Source organism: Xyrauchen texanus, chromosome 2 (assembly GCF_025860055.1).
Source record: "Xyrauchen texanus isolate HMW12.3.18 chromosome 2, RBS_HiC_50CHRs, whole genome shotgun sequence".
Taxonomy (NCBI): domain Eukaryota; kingdom Metazoa; phylum Chordata; class Actinopteri; order Cypriniformes; family Catostomidae; genus Xyrauchen; species Xyrauchen texanus.
Genome location: NC_068277.1, coordinates 22,969,726 through 22,991,062, shown reverse-complemented (window position 1 = coordinate 22,991,062; position 21,337 = coordinate 22,969,726). Strand labels below are relative to the sequence as shown.

The 21,337-nt window shown below is 37.4% G+C and overlaps 1 protein-coding gene across 1 annotated transcript; it reads left to right on the top strand.

Annotated features, from left to right (window-relative positions):
- The first annotated feature begins 1,121 nt into the window (after positions 1 to 1,121).
- On the top strand, positions 1,122 to 20,532 carry LOC127655102 (uncharacterized). The gene is made up of 17 exons (XM_052142728.1): positions 1,122 to 1,246; positions 1,353 to 1,781; positions 1,872 to 2,141; positions 2,237 to 2,491; positions 2,684 to 2,929; positions 3,478 to 3,735; positions 3,851 to 4,159; positions 4,267 to 4,539; positions 4,651 to 4,734; positions 4,835 to 4,994; positions 8,368 to 8,432; positions 8,524 to 8,735; positions 11,362 to 11,615; positions 11,697 to 11,810; positions 13,486 to 13,657; positions 14,125 to 14,169; positions 16,068 to 20,532. Exons 1-17 carry the CDS (start codon positions 1,122 to 1,124, stop codon positions 16,370 to 16,372), a joined length of 3,576 nt encoding a protein of 1,191 aa, XP_051998688.1. The 3' UTR covers positions 16,373 to 20,532.
- Positions 20,533 to 21,337: the final 805 nt, after the last annotated feature.

The following is a 21,337-nucleotide window of genomic DNA, read 5'->3' as shown; positions in this document are numbered from 1 at the left end:
GGGTAGCTTCTTCTTCCTCTGAACTTTGAATTTGAAAGTTAAGAACTGTTTGAATTTTCAAAATGTTTTTTTTTTTTTTAACTGTGAAAATACCATAGACAGGAAATAATTGGCTAAACATAATTTTTTATTTATTAATTATTTATTTTGCTTAGCTTTTTTGCACACTTCCGGCCTTGCATTAATGCTTGACCTGAGAAAACAAAATGAGTAAAAATGTAAACGCATAAATAACTGGAAATGTCATAGAAGTGGTGTACCAGATGAAGCGGACAGGTGTTTTGACAAATTCAAATATATTTTCTAAAAGATGTGTAAAACAATGTAGAGTTAAACTATTTCATATTATTTAATAAAATATCATAAAGTGATGCCTTTTAAATTGAGCTTCTTGACTATTTGATATCTTTTTCATGACTAAAAAGTTTGTCACCATATTTTGATAATGACCCTTAAAGTAATATAGGAATCTATTTATTTATTTTCCAGATCATCGACTAGGTTGCTGTCTCAGATATGGAGAGTGGCTCTCGAAGCTGGACAGTTTTCAGATTTTGATAGTCTGCTTAGATTATTGAGATATGAAATCCACCTCTCTGTGCATGAAAAAACAGACCAGAAGGTGTTTCAAAGAATAGGAGAAGTCCTCAAACAAAAGAGATCAGAGAGTGTTCATCTTTATCTGTATGTAGATAAAGAAGTCATAAACAGATCTTTGCAACAGGACATTTTTGAGAGCCTTCCTAATATTGCAACCATTAGGTACATCTAGTTAACTCTTAATTCATTAGTTTAAAAAAATATATAATTATGTTTTCTTTTTTTTACTAATTCATATTTATTCTGTATTATTATTTCTTTTTAGGATTTTTCCTCATCAGCTGAAAGTAGGTATAGAATCAGAGCTCTATCTTCAAGGAGCTATTTATGAGATGAAAACAGGTCACAGATGTGTAAGGTATCTACTGTCAGTGTTTAGCAATAATCAAAGAGAAAGCTTTGAGGAGCAGTGTGCGGTTTTACTAAAACTGCATTCACATGCTAAGAACATGGACATTTGTCCTGTTTTGCAACCTGTGTTCCATGCATTGCCACCCGCATGGGTTGTACTACCTTCAGCAATGTCACTCCTCCTACAGACCATGGAAGTTCTGAATTTAAAGAAGCCAGCTGAGCTAGGTGTCACATATGATCAAAGTGAACTTAAACAATTTCTTCAGTGTATGCCTTATATTACTGAAATAAGGTGAGTAAAAAAAACTAACATTTCTAGAAAGTACTGTTGATTGAAAAAAAGTGGATTGAGTTTTTACCAATAAGTTTGAAAATCTTTTTTCCCCAAATCATTGCAGGTTTAGTGCTGCTGTCTGGGAGCCTGAAGACATCCACAAGATTGTAAAGATTGTTGCTGATCTTTTTATTCTCGCTTCCGAAAGTAAAGAGGAGACACTATGGAGCCTTTCAACAGCATGCAGCCACTCAACCTTTCCCTTTGCTGAAGACAACAAAGAGATGCAGAGCTCTTTCTTTTTGGAAATCTTCACCCAGCTGACACAAAGTTCATCAGGGAAGACATTACTGCCTGCATTGAAGCCCATTCTCATGGTTGCCCCTGCTGTATGGGTAGTGGATTTGCAAAAACTAGAGAAGACTCTTGCTCCTATTGAAATGCTGAAGCTTCAGCCAGCTGTCAAGAAAACAGTGGAGCTGAGGGGCTGGTCATATGATACAGACAAACTAAGGAATTTCCTAAATTATCTACCCTATATTTCACACCTTTGGTGAGTTGATTTTCAGTCACTGATGTTTCTTGACCGAGTATCTCTTGTTTTGTGAATAATTAATTACATTGCATGCATATCCCTCCATAGCTGTGCTGAGCAGTTTTTCCAGACTATATGTGAAGTCCTCTCACCAGACAGGGAATGGAATCCAAAGCAAGTCTCTGAGCTTTTACGGTCTCTTGGATTTAACATTTCTTTGATGGAGATGCTGCCAAGTCGAATCTGCAAGGCTCTTGGCACTGTTTTTAAAGAGTTGAACTCCGAAGAGGACATTTCTCTTAGTCTTCTCCCTAAAAACATCTCTTGTCTGGGTTCTGCTTACCTCTTTTCAAATGTGAAAAGACTTCAAACATTAAGGTAATATTTCTAATTATATAAATTCACTGCATAATTTATTTTGCCTAGGCCACAATAGTTCTGTGTTTTGACCATGTAGGAATTCTATTTTGCAGAGTAAATGAAATTGCAGCATCAAAGCTGGGATGTCTGGTCAGGTCAGATAATAAAATAAATTCCATAATTGTGGAAGAGCTGTCTTTGGTTTTGTCAACCTCTCATCTACCAGAGAGAGCACTTTGCAAGCTATTAAGCAGCATGACTGTACTTCTTAGAGCCTGGACAATCCACAACTTGAATCTCTCAGAATTTAAAATTGAGGCTCACTTACTCATCTGCCTGCTGTGTCATCAGGGACCCTTGTCCATTAAGTAAGTGCGAAACTTGTGTCAGTTACCAGTGTCTGATATTGTCCACTCTTGTTTTACGGGGGAACAAAATTTATTCCAGACTCATATTTTTTGTACTTTTGTGGCATTGCGGTTGTTTATTTTATCATACTTTAAAAAAAAAATGTATTTACTTGATCAATGAATATGTAAATATGTATTCTGTAACAACAGATTTCATGAAGACACTCTGCAACAACTAGCGGAAGTCGTATATGATGCTCAAGATGAAAATCTGACTCAGGTGTTCCTGGAGAAAATTAATGGAGATTTGTCACCATGTAGTCTGTCCTGGGATGTTTTGTATTATCTAATTCAAAGCACAAAAAAGGAAGTAAAACTAGACCTTCGAGAGGGCATATTTAATATTCTAAACATTCCAAGCCTTCTTGCTGTACTGGACCTTGTTCACTTTAAAAGGTAAGCTGAAGTGGTGTATGTGCCAACATCTCTGATCTGGATCCTGTCAGTTCAAAGACTGTGTTCCAGTAGCAGACAAATTGTGGAAATGACCAAAATCCTCTTGGCGGACCCTAGCTGGGGAGTCAGGGGACGTCTGAAGGTCTTTTGGGGGGCACTTTCAGATGGCCAGATTATATTAAAATGGGGAAATATCTAAAATCTATAACCAAATTACATTTATATACATTGTGTTGCATTGAGGGCATGCATTGACAGAGACACATTGCCATTGGCTGCATGTACATTCACAAAAGTCAACATTGTCCAATCACAGATTCAGAAGAATGTGCTGCATTTATGTCTGCATCTCGTACAGCTTAGGCTGCTGAGTGAAAACAAGATAGAAATCCTCTACAACCCTCTGCATTGAAAAAAAACCTGTAACTAGGTTGCCCCTCTAAATTCACTCCACGGATTCCCCCATGTCCCCACTTTTCCAGCCCTAGCTAAAATTAATGGTGTTAATAGCATCAAATGTATAAAACAATTATCTCTTAATTATGCAGGATAAGCCCACGATTTGTCAGGGCTGCATTGAAAGAGATATACCAGAAACGTGCAGGTCACCTGATTGTAAAATTTGTACGATCTTCAGCTGACCTGATTAACCTTTGCATGAGAGAGTTGGACTCAACTGACTGCAAAGCCCTCTGCTTTGCCCTGCACTATAGTGATGGTGTTAAACTCAACCTGTTGAATGCTGTCATACCAAATAATGAGATTGAGAGCATTGTCAAACTTCTGCAAAGAGTTTCTGATCTTAGGTAATGTGGTCATATACATTTTATTTCTATACAGTTTAAACAAATGTTTTATTTTGGCATCACTCACGCTTACATTTACAGTGTTAATAACACCTCTATACTTTTATTGGTCTAGGATTGATAGAAAGCTGTTGTTGAACTTTCTCCATGCCTCTAAGTACATTGAAAAACAAGGTTATTCAGCATCTGCCCTCTTGACCGCACTGAACCACAAACTGGATTTCTCTTGCCATTCTTCCATCGGCAGTGGTCGATTTGGTCATGACAATGGGGATCTTCTTACTCTCAGTCTTATGGACTTTACAGCCATTTCTGCTGCAATTAAAACATCAGCCTGTGACACAGAAATAAATTTATATGACTGCCAAGCAGATGATTCAGCACTTGAGATTTTGTTCCCTATTTTACACAACGTGCATCTTCGGTGATAATTTTTTTTACATAAATTATGATACTTTTTTATTATACTTTATTGTTATAATTTTACAGGTCTTGTGATTCACTGATTCAGCTGTAAAACCTTTTCAACAGATTGGGCAAACACCTTCTTTGTCAGATTCTGACCTTGATTTTAAATGCTCCTAATATGGCTATGTCTTTGAAGTGGGCATTATCACTTTCTAAAGCACTTGGACAAGAGCTGGACCTTAGTTACACTCCTGTTAACTACCGCATTTGTGAGTCTCTGCAGTTGGTCTTGGATAACACAGAGGAGCTTGCACATCTTAATCTGAGTCATTGTCAGCTCACTGATGCCTGCTTGGATCTTTTGCTCCCTTACCTTTGCAAAATATTGATTCTAGAGTGAGTATAATGGAATAAAATAAATTATACGGCACTTTTCAACAACCTGCTTTCTGTCTATATTTTTTATTTATACAATGTAACCACTGACATCTTTTCTGTAATTTTCAGTCTTACTGGCAATGACATAACTGACAAAGGAGCACAGAGGCTGTGCAAAGCCTTAGATGGAAACAGTTTAACAAAGACGATATGGTGATTATGGTGTAAAAGCTTATATTTCATGTAACATTGTAGGTTTCTTATGTCACATAGAACAATATTCTAAATAATAATTTTCCGATTATTTGTACAGGCTTTGTGACAACCAAATAATAGAGATTGGCCTCCTGGTGGAAGAAGCACGTATTGAAACCCTACATGCTAATAAAAAAAGATGTGCCCAACAGCAGAGTTTTATCTCAAAAGATTTGGGACCAAGCCAGATGGAAAAAACACTCAAGACTTTTATTAAGGTATTGGACATTTGTTCCTGAGTTATGTTTGTAAGAGTGGATTGTAAAATATGGTCAGATATTTTGAACAGCATTCTGAAAAGGTGGCCAAAAGTTTCATCCAGGTATTTCAGTGAATATGTTCTGCTCAAGATTATTCCAACATTATGACTGAATGTAGCTGTTTGGGTCTGTACTGTCTCATCAAAGCAGTTATGGGATATCAACCTACAAAGCAGATCAAAATTATTATTTTTTTTTACCTTAAATGCATAAGAATTTCACCAAACACTCTTATATATTTGGGTCTTTAGAGACTCTTGGTCAGTCTCTAAAGACGTATACACTGATGAGCCAAAACATTGACACAGGTGAAGCAAATAATGTTGATCATCTCCTAACAAGGCCACATGTTAAAGTCTGGGTAGATTAGATGGTAAGCCAGAAATCAGTTCTGGTAGTCAACATGTTGAATGCAGGAGAAATGGGCAGGAGTAAAGACCTGAGTGACTTTGACAAGGGCCAAATTTGTATGGCCAGACAACTGAGTTAAGGCATCTCTGAAATGGCAAGGCTTGTGGGGTGCTCCTTGTCAGCAGTGGTGAGTACCTACCTACAGAGGTCCGAGGAGGTATAAGCCACAAACCAGCGACAGGGTGTTGGGCGACCAAGGCTCATTAATGCATAAGGACAGTGAAGGCTATCCCATCTGATCCGAACCGACAGAAGGTCTACTGTGGCACAAGTCACAGAAAATTTGAATGATGGTTATGGGTTGAATGTGTGACAACACACAGTGCATCGCATTCTGCTGCGTATGGTGCAGCATAGCCACAGACAGGTCAGAGTGCCCATGATGACCCCTGTCCACCATCAAAAGTGCCTACAATGGGCAAGTGAGCCTCGGAACTGGACCTTGAAGCAGTGGAAGAATGACGTCTGGTTCCATGAGTCCCATTTTCTTTTACATCATGTGGCCAGGCATGTACATGTGCACAGTTTACCTTGGGAAGTAATGGCACTAGGAAGACAACAAACCGTTGGAGAGTGTGATGCTCTGGGCAATACTCTGCTGGGAAACCTGGGGTCTGGCCATTCAGGTGGACGTCAATTTGACATGTGCCACCTACCTAAACATTGTTTAAGACAAGGTACATCACTTAAAGTCAATGGTATTCCCTGATGGCAGTGGCCTCTTTAAGCACCCTGCCATACTGCAAACATTGTTCAGGAATGGATTGAGGTGCTGACTTGGCCTCCAAATCTTAATCCGATTGAGTATCTGCAGGATGTGCTGGACCAATAAGTCCGATCCATGGCGGCTCCACCTCGCAACTTGCAGGACTTGAAGGATCTGCTGCTAATGTCTTGGGGCAAGATACCACAGGACACCTTCAGGGGTCTTGTAGAGTCCATGCCTTGGCAGGTTGGTGCTGTTTTGGTGACACACCGAGGGCCAACAGCATATTAGGCAGGTGGTTCTAATGTTTTGGCTCATTGGTGTATATCCATAAAAAATTGATACGTGTGATACGCGTAGTATGAGCCTGAAGCGATCATCTGTGTTCCGCAACTGCTTTCGGGTCCTTGAATAACTAACAATGTGCGAGTATGGGCAGCCGGTGGACTTTCTGGTGCCCTCCAAGGGTAAGTTGGTGCCCCCCTAGGGAGTTGGTGCCCTACGCAGACTACTTAGTCTGCTTATAGGGAGCTGCGGTACTGCATAATTTCAATATTACACCAAAATGGCAAAAGTCAATATCATACTGTTTATGTGTTGTATTTACTAGTGTGAACAGTACACACACACAAAAACAATTTACCTTGCCTTTAGTAAAAATATCAGGTTGCCACATTTTATAGTGTAGAATGCAAACTAGGAAAGTACAGATCTACTTCAATTTGGAGATCAACACTTTGATGGCTGACAGTGCCAAAAGCATCCAGATTCAAGACAGTCAGTAGAGAATAGTGACATCAGCTGTGCTTTCCCTGTGAAATCAGTTCTCAGTACCTTCTTTCTGTAGTCAAAGATAATGCGAAAAGGCCTGAGAGTTTTATTATACATTCAGCGCATGTAACAATCCTTTACATTTATGTTATGTTGAGGTAAATGTACACTCACATACAGGATTATTAGGAACACCAAACTAATACTGTGTTTGACCCCCTTTTGCCTTCAGAACTGCCTTAATTCTACGTGGAATTGATTCAACAAGGTGCTGAAAGCATTCTTTAGAAATGTTGGCCCATATTGATAGGATAGCATCTTGCAGTTGATGGAGATTTGTGGGATGCACATCTAGGGCATGAAGCTCCCCTTCCACCACATCCCAAAGATGCTCTATTGTGTTGAGATCTGTTGACTGTGGGGGCCATTTTAGTACAGTGAACTCATTGTCATGTTCAAGAAACCAATTTGAAATGATTTGAGCTTTGTGACATGGTGCATTATCCTGCTGGAAGTAGCCATCAGAGGATGGGTACATGGTGGCCATAAAGGGATGGACATGGTCAGAAACAATGCTCAGGTAGGCCGTGGCATTTAAATGATGCCCAATTGGCACTAAGGGGCCTAAAGTGTGCCAAGAAAACATCCCCCACACCATTACACCACCACCACCAGCCTGCACAGTGGTAACAAGACATGATGGATCCATGTTCTCATTCTGTTTACGCCAAATTCTGACTCTACCATCTGAATGTCTCAACAGAAATCGAGACTCATCAGACCAGGCAACATTTTTCCAGTCTTCAACTGTCCAATTTTGGTGAGCTCTTGCAAATTGTAGCCTCTTTTTCCTATTTGTAGTGGAGATGAGTGGTACCCAGTGGGGTCTTCTGCTGTTGTAGCCCATCCGCCTCAAGGTTGTGCATGTTGTGGCTTCACAAATGCTTTGCTGCATACCTCGGTTGTAAAGAGTGGTTATTTCAGGCAAAGTTGCTCTTCTATCAGCTTGAATCAGTCGGCCCATTCTCCTCTGACCTCTAGCATCAACAAGGCATTTTCAGCCCACAGGACTGCCGCATACTGGATGTTTTTCCCTTTTCACACCATTCTTTGTAAACCCTAGAAATGGTTGTGCATGAAAATCCCAGTAACTGAGCAGATTGTGAAATACTCAGACCGGCCCGTCTGGCACCAACAACCATGCCACGCTCAAAATTGCTTAAATCACCTTTCTTTCCCATTCTGACATTCAGTTTGGAGTTCAAGAGATTGTCTTGACCAGGACCACACCCCTAAATGCATTGAAGCAACTGCCATGTGATTGGTTGATTAGATAATTGCATTAATGAGAAATTGAACAGGTGTTCCTAATAATCCTTTAGGTGAGTGTATGAGGTTGATGTATTGATGTGTAAAACATTTTTTAATCTTCTCTTTTCATAGAGAGAAGATCTTATGAAGGACTTTGAGCCTGAACAAGCAGTAAATAATGGAAAAATTTCTTATAGGTGAGCAAAATGAATTCTTACTGTAAATATTTTTATTATTTTCAGAATTAACAGGATATGTGTTATAATTATTTTATTTTATGTTTTGCAGGTTTAAGTGCAACACAGGAGGTCTTTTCATGTGCAGGGAAACTGGGCTAGTGTTTGGAATGAAAGGAAGTGGTTGTGTAGAGTACAGTGTGGTTCACTGGGATATGCGGCACCTAATCAACACTCGCTATAAGCCTGCTGGGCCTCTGTTTGATGTCACAACCCCTACAGGAGAAATCTATGAACTTCACCTGCCACACTGTGAGACACGTGGTAAATGATAAAGTTTGTGTTCATTAATCCAGCATTTTTTTAAAGCTTTATAATTTTAGCTTTGTTATTGACAAAAATTTTAAGTGAACTTGACAATAGAATTTTCAGTTTTGGTTTGACTAAAACTTTTTAAAACCTTTTAATGTAATTTATAAAATGATCTATACATTATATAAATATCAGATTTGTCCATTTATTTAAGTGGTTTCGGAACATATTGGCACAGAGCATGAAAATTCAGCACTTTTGAATGCACGTAAATGAGTGATTACCTTAAAAAAAAAACATTTATGAGAAGTAACTCCATTAATAGTCACTTATTGGTGTCACATAAATAGCTCCTCACATTGTGCTCTTCACATTAAGTGACTCAACTAATGCTCACAGTTGAAACTAACTTATTGCTAGGCTTGATATTTTAATAAGCATGAAAATACATACAATCAATTGTTGTAGCCATTTTATGAAACAAGAAATGATGTTATTTGTATTACACTTTCTAGAGTTAATGGATTATTTACATTCATATTTTATTTATGATCTTTTTATAGTTTAAAGGGTCCAATACAAGTTTAATGTAATCAAATTGCTTACTGTTTGGTGTAAAGTTATATATAATTTTAGTCAAAATACATTTTTGTGTAAATCAACAATATGCATATGCTGTCAACTAAGCTTGCCTTGAATTTGACCCGGAATATAAATTTTATTGGGGTCGATCTTAAATAGTTAAATAGTTCAGCTCTGAATTTCAAATTAAATTGGACTGGTGAAAGCATGCAAAAATAATCCCTCGATAACCTGGAAGGCTGACAGAACAATCATTGAATTAAATGTATCAGGGTTCCAACGTGTCTTTGACCTGGAATATTGCAATGCAGTTTTCCAGTAATGGAAAATGAGAAATACCTAAATGTCCAGGGAAATAATTATTTGTCCTGGAAAATATTTAAAAATAATAAACCTGTTTAACTGTGTGACTAACATGGTTTTTCTTACATATACAAAAATATGGTAATGATCGGAACTTGGGATAGGTGTTGAATACACACATTTTTATTGTACTTTTTATTTTTAATTTTATTGTTCTTCTATTTTATTGTACTTTTTTCTTGTCACTCATAGCTCACCCAAAAATGAAAATTCTCTCTGTAGCAAAGGATAAAAGTTGGGAAAGGAGGAGGCGAGAACCGGCTTAACAATATAAATAATATTTAATGGTTAACTTAAAAAAAAAAAAGATAAACAGATACAGGGCAGCTGCCTGTAGTTCTCTCTCTCTCGAACTGCTGCCTCCGGTCGCCTTTATTCCTCTCAGGGTTGATCAGCCTGATTTGGGGCCGAGTGTGCAGCATAATGAGAGTGTGCAGCCCTCCGCCCTGCCATACTCTCATTATTCACTTACCCTGATGCCATACCAGATGTGTATGTGTTACGATCCCTTGTTATCTGCCCCGTGTTTTCTGTTTCACTTATCACTGATCACGCTCCATGTCATGTTTTCCTTGTTGTCCGCCCCGTGTTTCACTGTCCTTGTATAAACTACACTTCCCTTCATTCCCGGCCCTCTTCACTGCCACCTCTGTGTTATTGTCCACACCTGTTTGTTATTTTGTCATTATCGTGTCTGTTTATTTAAACCCCGCTGTTTTCCCTTTCCTTTGTGGATCGCTGACGTTTCATGTTCGTGCCGATGTTTACCCTTTGTCACTCGTGTTCGTTCGTGGTAACCCTGCCCTTCGTGGATGTTTTGTCAACCTGTGTTCAGCTGTGTGTATTTTGTGTTTGAGTTTAGTTTTTTCCCATCGTGGACTTTTTCATTTGTTCCTGAGTTTGTTTATTTCTGTTGTTGCTTGTTAATAAAGTACTGCGTATAGATCCGAACCTCCCGTCTGCCTTCTGCTTCCCACATCATAACAGTATGACTGTCTTTCTATAGCAGAACACAAATTAAAATTTTTAGAAGAAGATAGAGCTCTGTCAGGTCCTTATGATAGAAGTGCATGGGTGCCAGCACTTTAACTGACCAAAAGTCACATTTAGGCAGAATAAAAATAATCTATGAGGATCCAGTCGATCAATTAATCTATTCTGAAGTGAATTGATATGTTGGTGTAAAAAATCAATTGATAATTCAAATGTTATTAACTTTGAAAAAGCGCTTCCTGCCAGCAGCTGACATGAAGCGTGACATAAGCGCATCGGCGAGTTCACGAGAGAATTCAGAAGCGGCACCTTTTACAACAGTATATTCAACAGGCCATTTCAAACCGCATCAGAGTTAAAAACTTCTAATTATCTGCTTTCTTTCTTATGTAAACCTATCGATTTGCTTCAGAAGACATTCATTGATCGACTGGAGTTGCATTGGATTACTTTTATACTGCTTATATGTGACTTTTGGACCGTCAAAGTGCTGGCACCCGTGTACTTCTATTATGAGGACCTGACAAAGCTCTATCTTCTTCTTAGAATCTTAATTTGTGTTCTGCTGACAGTCAGACACATCTGGGATGGCATCAGATTAAGTGAATAACGAGATAATTGTCATTTTTAGGTGAACTGTTCCTTTAAAAACTAAACTATCTTTTTGTCATTTTTGTAACATTTGTCTTTTATTTGACAGTTGATGAAATTGGAAATCTGTCTGTTGTACATTTACACAAGGACATTCTGGAATTCCTCACTCCTGTTAAGATGACAAAATCACATATAGCTGTCAATGTCTTTGGGTTATCTCAATATGGTGTTGTGGATGAGAGTGGTCAGAATAGCAAAATGCTTAGTGGGCAGGTGCTGCTGTTCCAGGAACCTGATATGTCTGAAACACAACAAAGAATATGGGTGTTCTTATTGCCAAGCAATGTCCCACTGTCAGAGGTATGACAATCCTTTTATCTGTTACGTTTTTAGTCAAATCATTTTAAATAAATTTCACACACATTCTTGTTTGGTCAGCAGATAAAAGAACAGCAACGTGAGTATGTGTTCATCCAAACCAGTTCTGACTGCAAATTAATGCTAAATTCGAAGTACACTCTGATCTCCAAAAAAGCCAAAAAAGTTCAACCAAAGGTAACTTGACCCAAACAGTAGCTTTTTTTTTTTTTAATGCACATATAACCAACTGTATAGTTTGTCTTGAAGACTTTTAGATGACTTCCAACCAATGCTTAATATGACAGTTTTATATAAATGACAATTTATTATTTTCAATCCCTACTATTTGCAGATTGAGCGTTCATAGGTTTGCAGAGCTACTAAAATGCACAGCATGTCTTTGTAATACATGACAGTGTTTGTGTCATAAGAATCTTTTTTTATATGCAGAAATCTCGGTGTGCCGAGTGAGTCCAGCCAGGTCTCCTAAGCAACCAAATCTGAGTTACCATAGCCTTTCTGTCAGCTCGAACCAGTCTGGCCATTCTCCGTTGACCTCTCTCATCAACAAGGCATTTCCATCCACAGAAAATTCTAGAGACAGAAATACTCAAACCAGCCCAACTTGCACAAACAATCATGCCATGCTCCAAATCACTGAAATCAAAATATTCCCCATTCTGATGGTTGATGAACTGAAGCTCCTGACATGTATCTGCATGATTTTATAAACTGCTCTGCTGTCACGCGATTGGCTGATTAGATAATCACATGGATGGTTTGAGTGAGCGGCAGTTCTGTGGATGGAAATGGCTTGTTGATGAGAGGTCAACGGAGAATGGCCAGACTGGTTCGTACTGACAAAGTCTACGGTAATTCAGATAACCGCTCTGTACAATTGTGTTGAGAAGAATATCATCTTAGAATGCTATACTGACATTCGGGTTGGCGCTGTTTTGGCAGCACGAGGAGGGCCTACACAATATTAGGCAAGTGGTGACAGGTTTAATGTTGTGACTGATTGGTGTATAGGCTATATTACAGTGGACCTATTCACATCTAGCACTGCCGAATTATTAATGTGGAATATGCTTTAGGGTCTTAGCTGCTTAAAGCAATGTTAAAATTAGACAAAAAATCACACAAAGATCAGAAATACAAAAAAATATTTCACTTATTCTTTATTTATATATATTATTATTTTTTTTTTTTTTTTTCACATTTTAGAATAATAGTAAAGTCATCACAACTATGGAATAATAGAAATGGAACTATGTGAATTATGTTGTGACTAAAAAAATCCAAAATATATAAAAACTATGTTATATTTTAGGATCTTCAAAGTGGTCACACTTTGCCTAGAATTTGTAGACATGTACTCTTGGCATTTTCTCAACCAACTTCTTGAGGTAACATGCTGGGATGCTTTTTAAACCGTATTGAAGGAGTTCCCATCTATATGTTTTCTTTTTCAGTCCAAGTCATCCAATTTTAATTTTAAATAAACTTTTAGTTTTGTAATTAAATCAATTAATATGGTGGCACAATTATATTTTTGTCTACAAAACTAATTTCAAACATTTAAGCATACACCTTCAGATCAAAAGATTTTTAAGATCATGAGAAACATTTCAGTAAAGTGACCCCAAACCTTTGAACGGTAGTGTACAGTATCATGTGCAATTTAGGGGTACTACACACATACACTCAGTCATGTTTTTTAGTTGTTCTAGTACATTGTAAAGCTAAACTGGGGCACTTCCTATGTCCACTGGTAAAATAAATAAATTGTATTATTCAAATTATTATTCTATGCTTTGAAACGCACTTTGCAGCCTTGTGGTGTATGGTTTTTGCTTTGTTTTTGCAGGAAATAGATTTTGAACCCTTGCATGCTGGTAATCACCATCCGACATTTGAGGTCTTCTTAGATAAATGTGTGACTGAATTGCGAATAAAAATTCAGCTTAAAAGAAAAGAAAGCAATAATATTATCTACAAAAATGTATGGAAGCGTCGGATAATTCTGAAGACAACAGGAGGTAATGTATGGAATTAATTATGTGCCATTGGGATTTGAACTGGAATTTAAGGACTTGAATTTGAACATGTTAACTTGAACTTGAATGGCATCAAACCTGAAACTCAAATGTATGTGGCACGAATTCAGATTAAATTTGTCTTTGTCATATTTACTTGAATCTGAATATAAAACCTGACTCAGTGACATTGTTTAAAAAAAATGTAATCTGAATTTAACGATCTGAATTTGTGACGTACATTTGAATTTTATATTTGCATGTAATTCAAGGAAACATGTTCAAATTCAAGTTCTAAATGTCAAGTTCAAGTCCCAATGGTACAAGTTCAAAGCTGTAAATTTAAGTTTAAGTAAACATGTTCAAATTCAAAGTTCTATAATTCATGTTCAAATCACAATAGCTTATATTTCATTCTATAGTTATGAGACAATTAGACTGTTTTGCATTTTTTTCTCTTCTAACTGCAGGTAATCACACACAAATGAGATCTGAGGAACATTCTAACGTTTCAGGTACAGGATTATTTTTTATGTTTTCCTTTAGATCTTTCTTTCAACAGTATTGAAATTATACTGTATGGTACTCATAATACTAAACATTTAAAAGTACACTTAGTAACTTTTGTCATCTTGGACTTAACTGACACCTAGTGGCTTGGATGCAGCATCATTTAAAATGAATAGTTTTCATTTTTAGGTGCCATTGTACAGGACAGTTACTGAGATTAAGCTAGTATCATTCAGCCGGTCATGCCATTCATCTGAAAATGGCAGCACCCATGTGTGGACCCTCTCTGTGTAGAATAAAACTGCTTTTATATTCTTTAGAGTCTTTATTTTAAAATGAATGGTCATGATTTCCTACATACAGCTCTTGGAAAATTAAGAGACCACTGCAAAATTATTAGTTTCTCTGGATTTACCATTTATAGGTATGTGTTTGAGTAAAATTAAAATGTTTGTTTTATTCTATAAAATACTGACAACATCTCTCCCAAATTCCAAATAAAAATATTGTCATTTATTTGTAGAAAATGACAACTGGTCAAAATAACGAAAAAGATGCAGTGTCATCAGACATCAAATAATGCAAAGAAAACAAGTTCATATATATTTTTAAACACAACACTTGTGTTTTAACATAGGAAGAGTTCAGAAATCAATATTTGGTGGAATACCCCTGATTTTCAATCACAGCTTTCATATGTCTTGGCATGCACTCTTTCACATTGCTGTTGGGTGATTTTATGCCACTTCTTTGCAAAAATTCAAGCAGCTCAGCTTTGTTTGATATTTTGTGGCCATCTATCCTTCCTCTTGATCACATTCCAGAGGTTTTCAATGGGGTTCATGTCTGGAGATTGGGCTGGCCATAACAGGGTCTTGATCTGGTGCGCCTCCTTCCACACATTGATTGACCTGGCTGTGTGGTATGGAGCATTGTCCTACTGGATAAACCAATCCTCAGGGTTGGGGAACACTGTCAGAGCAGAAGGAAGCAAGTTTTCTTCCAGGATAACCTTGTAAGGGGCTTGATTCACAAAGACAAATCTGCCCGATTCCAGCCTTGCTGAAGCACCCCCATCATCACCGATCCTCCACCAATTTTGACCAGTTGTTGGGCAAAGCTGAAAGTTGGTCTCATCAGAGAAGATGACCCTACTCCAGTCCTCTATGGTCCAATCCTTATGGTCTTTTGCAAACCTCAGACTGGCTCTTCTTTGCTTCTCATTGATGAAGGGCTTTTTCTAGCTTTGCATGACTTCAGCCTTGCCCCTGGGAGCCTGTTTCGAACCGTCCTCGTCATGCGCTTCACCCCAGCTGCCGTTTGCCATTCTTTTTGTATTCATATTCATCTTTGAAATTTTTTAAATGGAAGCAACCTGATGCTCACTGTATCCCTCTGCCAGTAAAGGTAGAACTGAGCCCTTCTTTTCCTCACTGAAAACATTTATTTTCAACTCTCTTGGCATGGTCAATAGATATTTTTGATTCCAATTACGTTTGAGGTACTACTAGCACTGTTTTTGCCATCCAGCTGGTCCTATTGCAAGAGGATAGTGATGACCACAGCAGTGGTTTTTTATAATTTCCCTTGTTAAATAAGATTAGGTTCAGTTGATCACCTAATCAGTACCTCATTAAGTAGAATGAGGTGTGCTTGTGTTGGAATTCAACACTGGATTGGAATGGCTGCAATACATAGAACATTTTGGAGTTGTCTCCTAATTTGTTCCAGAGCTGTATATTGCAAAATTACAATTTGTCTTTAGGAGTTAAACAATTACTTAAAAATAATTACTGAGTGCACCTTTAAGCCTCACAGAAACCTTAGCAGATTATAACATAATTTTAAAATCAAATATTTAAATTCTACACCTGATAATTACTCGACAATTTGTGTCTTTAAGGGAAAAGACATACCAGAAAATTGGAAAACTGGAAATCTGATCTTAGTGCAATCATGGAGGAACTGTCCAGTGAACATCTCAAGAAGCTGAAGTATTTAATGCAGAACTGTGGTAACAGAGATTCCATTCCTTTGGCTAAACTTGAAAAAGCAGAAAACAGGTATGAGTTGGTGAATTTGGTTGTTGAGACATGGGGATTTGAAGAATCTCTGAAAGCCATTAATGAGTTCATGATTAAGCTCCCTCGTAGAGATAATGTTGTGACAGACCGACTGGAGCCATATCTTAAACAGTTTGACCTTTAGAGGCATTTCACAGACATTATTTTTTTTTTTTCTTGATTAATATTTGTATTAATATATTAAACAAATAAAAGCAAAACATATACAAACAGAATCAATACTTAACCCCCTGTATAATCTAGAGGGGGTCCAATAAAATCTATGTAAAATAGATCTTAGTCCACACTGCTTCCTCCAATACCAAGTTCAAATCTTTCACCCCTAATCTCTTGATAGAAGTTAAAGCTCAGTTTCCCAGACTCTGAATTAGTAGGGAGTAATACACTGATGCCTCAAAAGCAGTAATCACCTCTCCTAAAGTATCTGCTGCTATAGGGAGGCAAAAACAAAACAGAGCAGGTGATGCAGCTGTAAATACCTATAAAACTGAGATCTGGGAATCCCAAAATGATGAACCAAATTCTCAAAAGATCTCAACACTCCACTCTCATATAGGTCACTGAGTGTAGTAACCCCCCTCACAATTCACTCTGACCAACAGAAAGGGGACTTATTAATACGTAATTTTGGTTTCAGCCATATACTTCAGGCAGCATTTAAATAAACGTCAGAATTAAACACTCTGGACACTTTTGTCCAAACCACGTGCAAATGTGAGATAATAAGATGTGACTTAACTTTTCCAGTTAGTTTGATAGAAAGGCTTTGCATTGGTGAAATAGGGGCAAGAACTTCCTGTTCAATAAGAAACCAGGGAGGGGATCTCTCAGGTGGAAGCGACCAATGAGCCAGACTGAATGCATAATAATAAAACTAAATTTTGGGTAGGCCTAGCCCACCTTTGTAACTTGTTGAAATGTAATCTTGGACGTTTACCATTCCAAATAAAGGACTTCGCTGTGATATCAAATTGCTTGGAATAAGCAGGTAGTTTTCATTTGAATAACATTAACCTTCCAAATCATAGATAAATGTGATGAAGCCCACCTATTCACATCACTCGAAAACCTTTATATTTAAAGGGTCGAAATTAACTCTAACTAAATCACACAAATTAGTTGGGAATAAAATGCCCAAATACTTTATACCCTGTTTGGGCCACTGGAATGGTAAATCTGTTACTGGGCAGTACACTGTAAGAGCCAAAGCTTTGGATTTAGACCAGTTGAATCTGTAACCTGATAACTTAGAGAAGGAACTAATAATTCTGTTGAGACAAGGCATAGATCTAATGGGGTCAGAGACAAATAATAAATTATCATCTACGTAAATAAAAAGCTTATGCACCACACCTCCCGCCATTGCCCCTGTAAAATCATCCTCCTTATCGCGGCTGCTAATGGTTCCAGGGCAAGACAGAACAATAATGGGGACATTTAAAAAAAATTCATTTATCCATTTGTTTGTACTGCCGCTACAAGGTGTCTATAAAGTAACTTAATTCATTCAATATAAGTATTCCCGAACCCATACATTTCCAAAATCTTAAAAAGATAATCCCATTCTACCATATCAAATGTCTTTTTGGCAGTAAGTGAGATGGCAGCAACCAGAGTCTGATCATTCGCCACTGACCACATGATATTGATGAAATGCCTAATGTTATCAGAAGAGCTGCAGCCCCGAATAATCCCCACCTGATCTATATGTATAAGAAATGTCATAACTTAATCGTCATAGCTAGAATTTTTGCTACAATTTTAACGTTCAGGGAAATCAGACGGTAACTCTTACACTCGCTTGGATCTTTGTCTTTTTTAAGAATCAGTCTGATCCGGGCTTGTGTCAGGGCCTTAAATACCTAATCAAGCTCCTCCAATGTTATTTCAGAATCAAGAGAATTTTTTTGCTCAGTTGTCAGTTTTGATTCCTAGGATTCCACTAATTTTCTACAATCATCAAGAAACGAAGACGTGGAACTATAAAGGTCAAGATAGCATTATTAATATCGATGGACAAGGTAAATATTTTACCAGATTTCACTGAGGGAAGTGTAGAAAAAGATATCTAGCTCTGCTTTATCTAGCCAAAGGCTTCCCTGCTTTGTCCCCTGACTGTCTTGCCCTAAATAACCAAAACTCCACCTTCCGTGTCAAAATAGTATTCTATCTGTATTTCAATCGGGTCAATTCTCTGAGGCCATCAGATGACATTCGTTGCTTCAGTTCTGTCTCTGTACTTTTAATATTCTCTTCCAAGTCCCTGAGTTCTCATGCTTAGGATTTTTTGATGAATGAGGGATACTGTATGACCTGACCCCTGAGAACTGCCTTAATTACATCCCAAGATATGCCCACAGAGTATACTGAAGACCAGATGGTCTCCATATATAAATTGATTTCAGCCTTTAACATTTGTTGGAAATCAGGATTTTGCAAAAGGGGTACATTAAAGCACCAACTATATGATTTCTTTTTCTCCATATGTGGCAACATTTCTAAACTCACCAGGGTGTGATCTGAGACTAAGATGTTTCCAACTGAGCAATCCACAACAGATGAAATGAGGCACTTAGATATATAAAAAGAAAATCTATTCTTGAGTAAATCTTATGGACTGATGAAAAAAATGTATAGTCCCTACCAGATGGGTTCAATATCTGTAAGACCAATATTTTAACACATCCTGTGAGGCATCAATGTTGCTCAAGGGGGCTTATACACTTATGCTTCACTATGATCAAGGACTGAATCCTTGAATCCATCAATAGACTAAAGTCTCCTCCCAATATTATGTCATGAGGGGTGTCAGCAGCTTGCAATATCCCTTCAAGATCTATAAAAAAGCCCTGATCATCAGCTTTAGGTGCATAAATATTAGCCAAAATCAACCTTTGCCCCTGAATTTCTGATAAAACAATAATTATTCTTCCTAATTTATCTTTAATCTGTTTAAGACATTTGAATTGTAGATGCTTATCAGTGTAATGACTCCCCTGCTATTACTTGAGCCAACACTAAATAAAACATACCCACCCCATATCTCCCCAAATGTTTCAGCTACTCAAGATAATCAATACATCTGTCGATGTCCCTGATACTTGTAACCATCTAAATTTTGTTTCCATCAACATAATCGTTCAACGTATGTGAGCAATAACATTCGTCAGCACCACAGACATGCTCGCAGGTTGCTGTTGTATTTCTTCCGCAGTAGCGTCCAAACCGAGTTCATGGTCTGCAGGCCTATCTGAGGTATCAGCTTGAGATAGTGTCTTTTAATATCTCCAGAGCCCGAGGATTTTGAATTATTTGCCATGTTGACTTCAAAGAACAGATATGTAGCAGGGTGTATAGAATCTCACAGGTTTATGACATAAAATAATTAAAAACTAGCAAAGTGCACAGAGCTCGTCGTTTACATGTTTGACCCTTGCATGTAGTCGTGTGACTAACAATTCTGTTTCCTTAACTGTCTGCAATCATATTTTAGTTCAAAAGACCTCTATGTGAACACTGGGGTAACTGTTGTCTGTTTGTAGGCAACCTCAATTGTAATTTATAAATGTACCTGTATACAGTATATGGTTTTGATTCATTTTATTCATTTATTGCACTAGATGTTCAGGTTGATTCAGGCAATTATGCATGTATGAATTGTGCTTCTGTGTATACTATATGATATGACTATATTATACTTGAAATTAAGATTTCACAAACTTAGTTTACAAATTAAAATTTTTACATTTGAATTATGAAACAGTTATAGATTGAAAAATCTATGTTTCTATCGTTGTGTTATTTATATGGAACTGAGCTTACATTATTGTTTCTTAATTGTCTCTGTAATGGAGCTATTTTATTTATTTGTTTTGAAAATTATGCACAGAATGTATATTGAAGAGTTTTGATAGTTGTGGACAAGTGCTATGGGTCCTGTTTGAAGCATGATGCAGAACTGATATTGATACTCTTTGTAAACAACAGTTGTATTGAATCCTTATTAAAATAAGTAATAATATGAAGTAAAGCTTCAAGATTATTAATTATTTAAGTTAAAGGTGGGGTATGTGATTTTCTTTTTTGACCATTTTTTCAAAATAACTTGAAATCCTATTCCTAACCCACTTACTGGCTGTAAATTAGAAGCACTGAAATGAAAATTAAGCAATTTAATCATCTGTGGAACGGGCAGGACTCGAAAAACTCCAGCCAATCATTTTCAAGACCATCTAGAATCATTGGACAGAAAATGTGTCAATCAAACGGTCGTACCATGCCCCCTCCCCCACCACCCTGGCGGCGTGTCCCGTTAGTGCGCATACTCAAAGCTTCGTGACCCAGTAACAGGAAGCGATTGTATTTATGTATGGAGAATAGAGCTTTTATAGTGCTAGTGGGGTTGTTCCACATTTCTATGAATCCTGTTTTGAATAGAAGACCGCTGTACAGGCGTCAGGGCTGGCGATGTTCTTTTTTTTTTTACAGTTATGAGAAAATCAGCTCTACACCTTTCAAGAGTGGTATGCGACCCCCTCCTCCTGCTGTGTCAACAATTTGCTCTGAAAAATTGTCTGACAGGTGAATGCACTGTTTGACTAGTGAGTCTAGAACACTGCTAGAACACTGCGCATCTGAGTTTTCAGCTCGTGCATGATTGCGGCGTCCATGTTTTTCGAATGGGTGGAGTCAGGGCCAGCGTTGGAGGAGAGAAGGTAGGACCTTAGAGTTGTGTATTTTCAAAATCTGCCGGCCGTTTTGCAAATCACATACCCCACCTTTAACTTATTTTTCCTAAAACAGCCTATATTGATCAGCTGAAGGACAGATATTAACAATCCTATTGTTATTGTCATGTTTTTTTTTTTACCTTCAAAAGGACGTTTATTTTATAACTATTGTTGCAATTACCACCAACCTCTCAGCAGTGATTTTTGTATATCGTACATGTATTCTATATTGTGTGTATTGTATACTGCACATTGTATATTATTATTTGTATATTGTGTTGTGTGTAATTGTGTATATTAGTTTTATAAATTGTGTTGTGTAAATATGATGTTTATTGTAAATTGGTATATGTCTCATC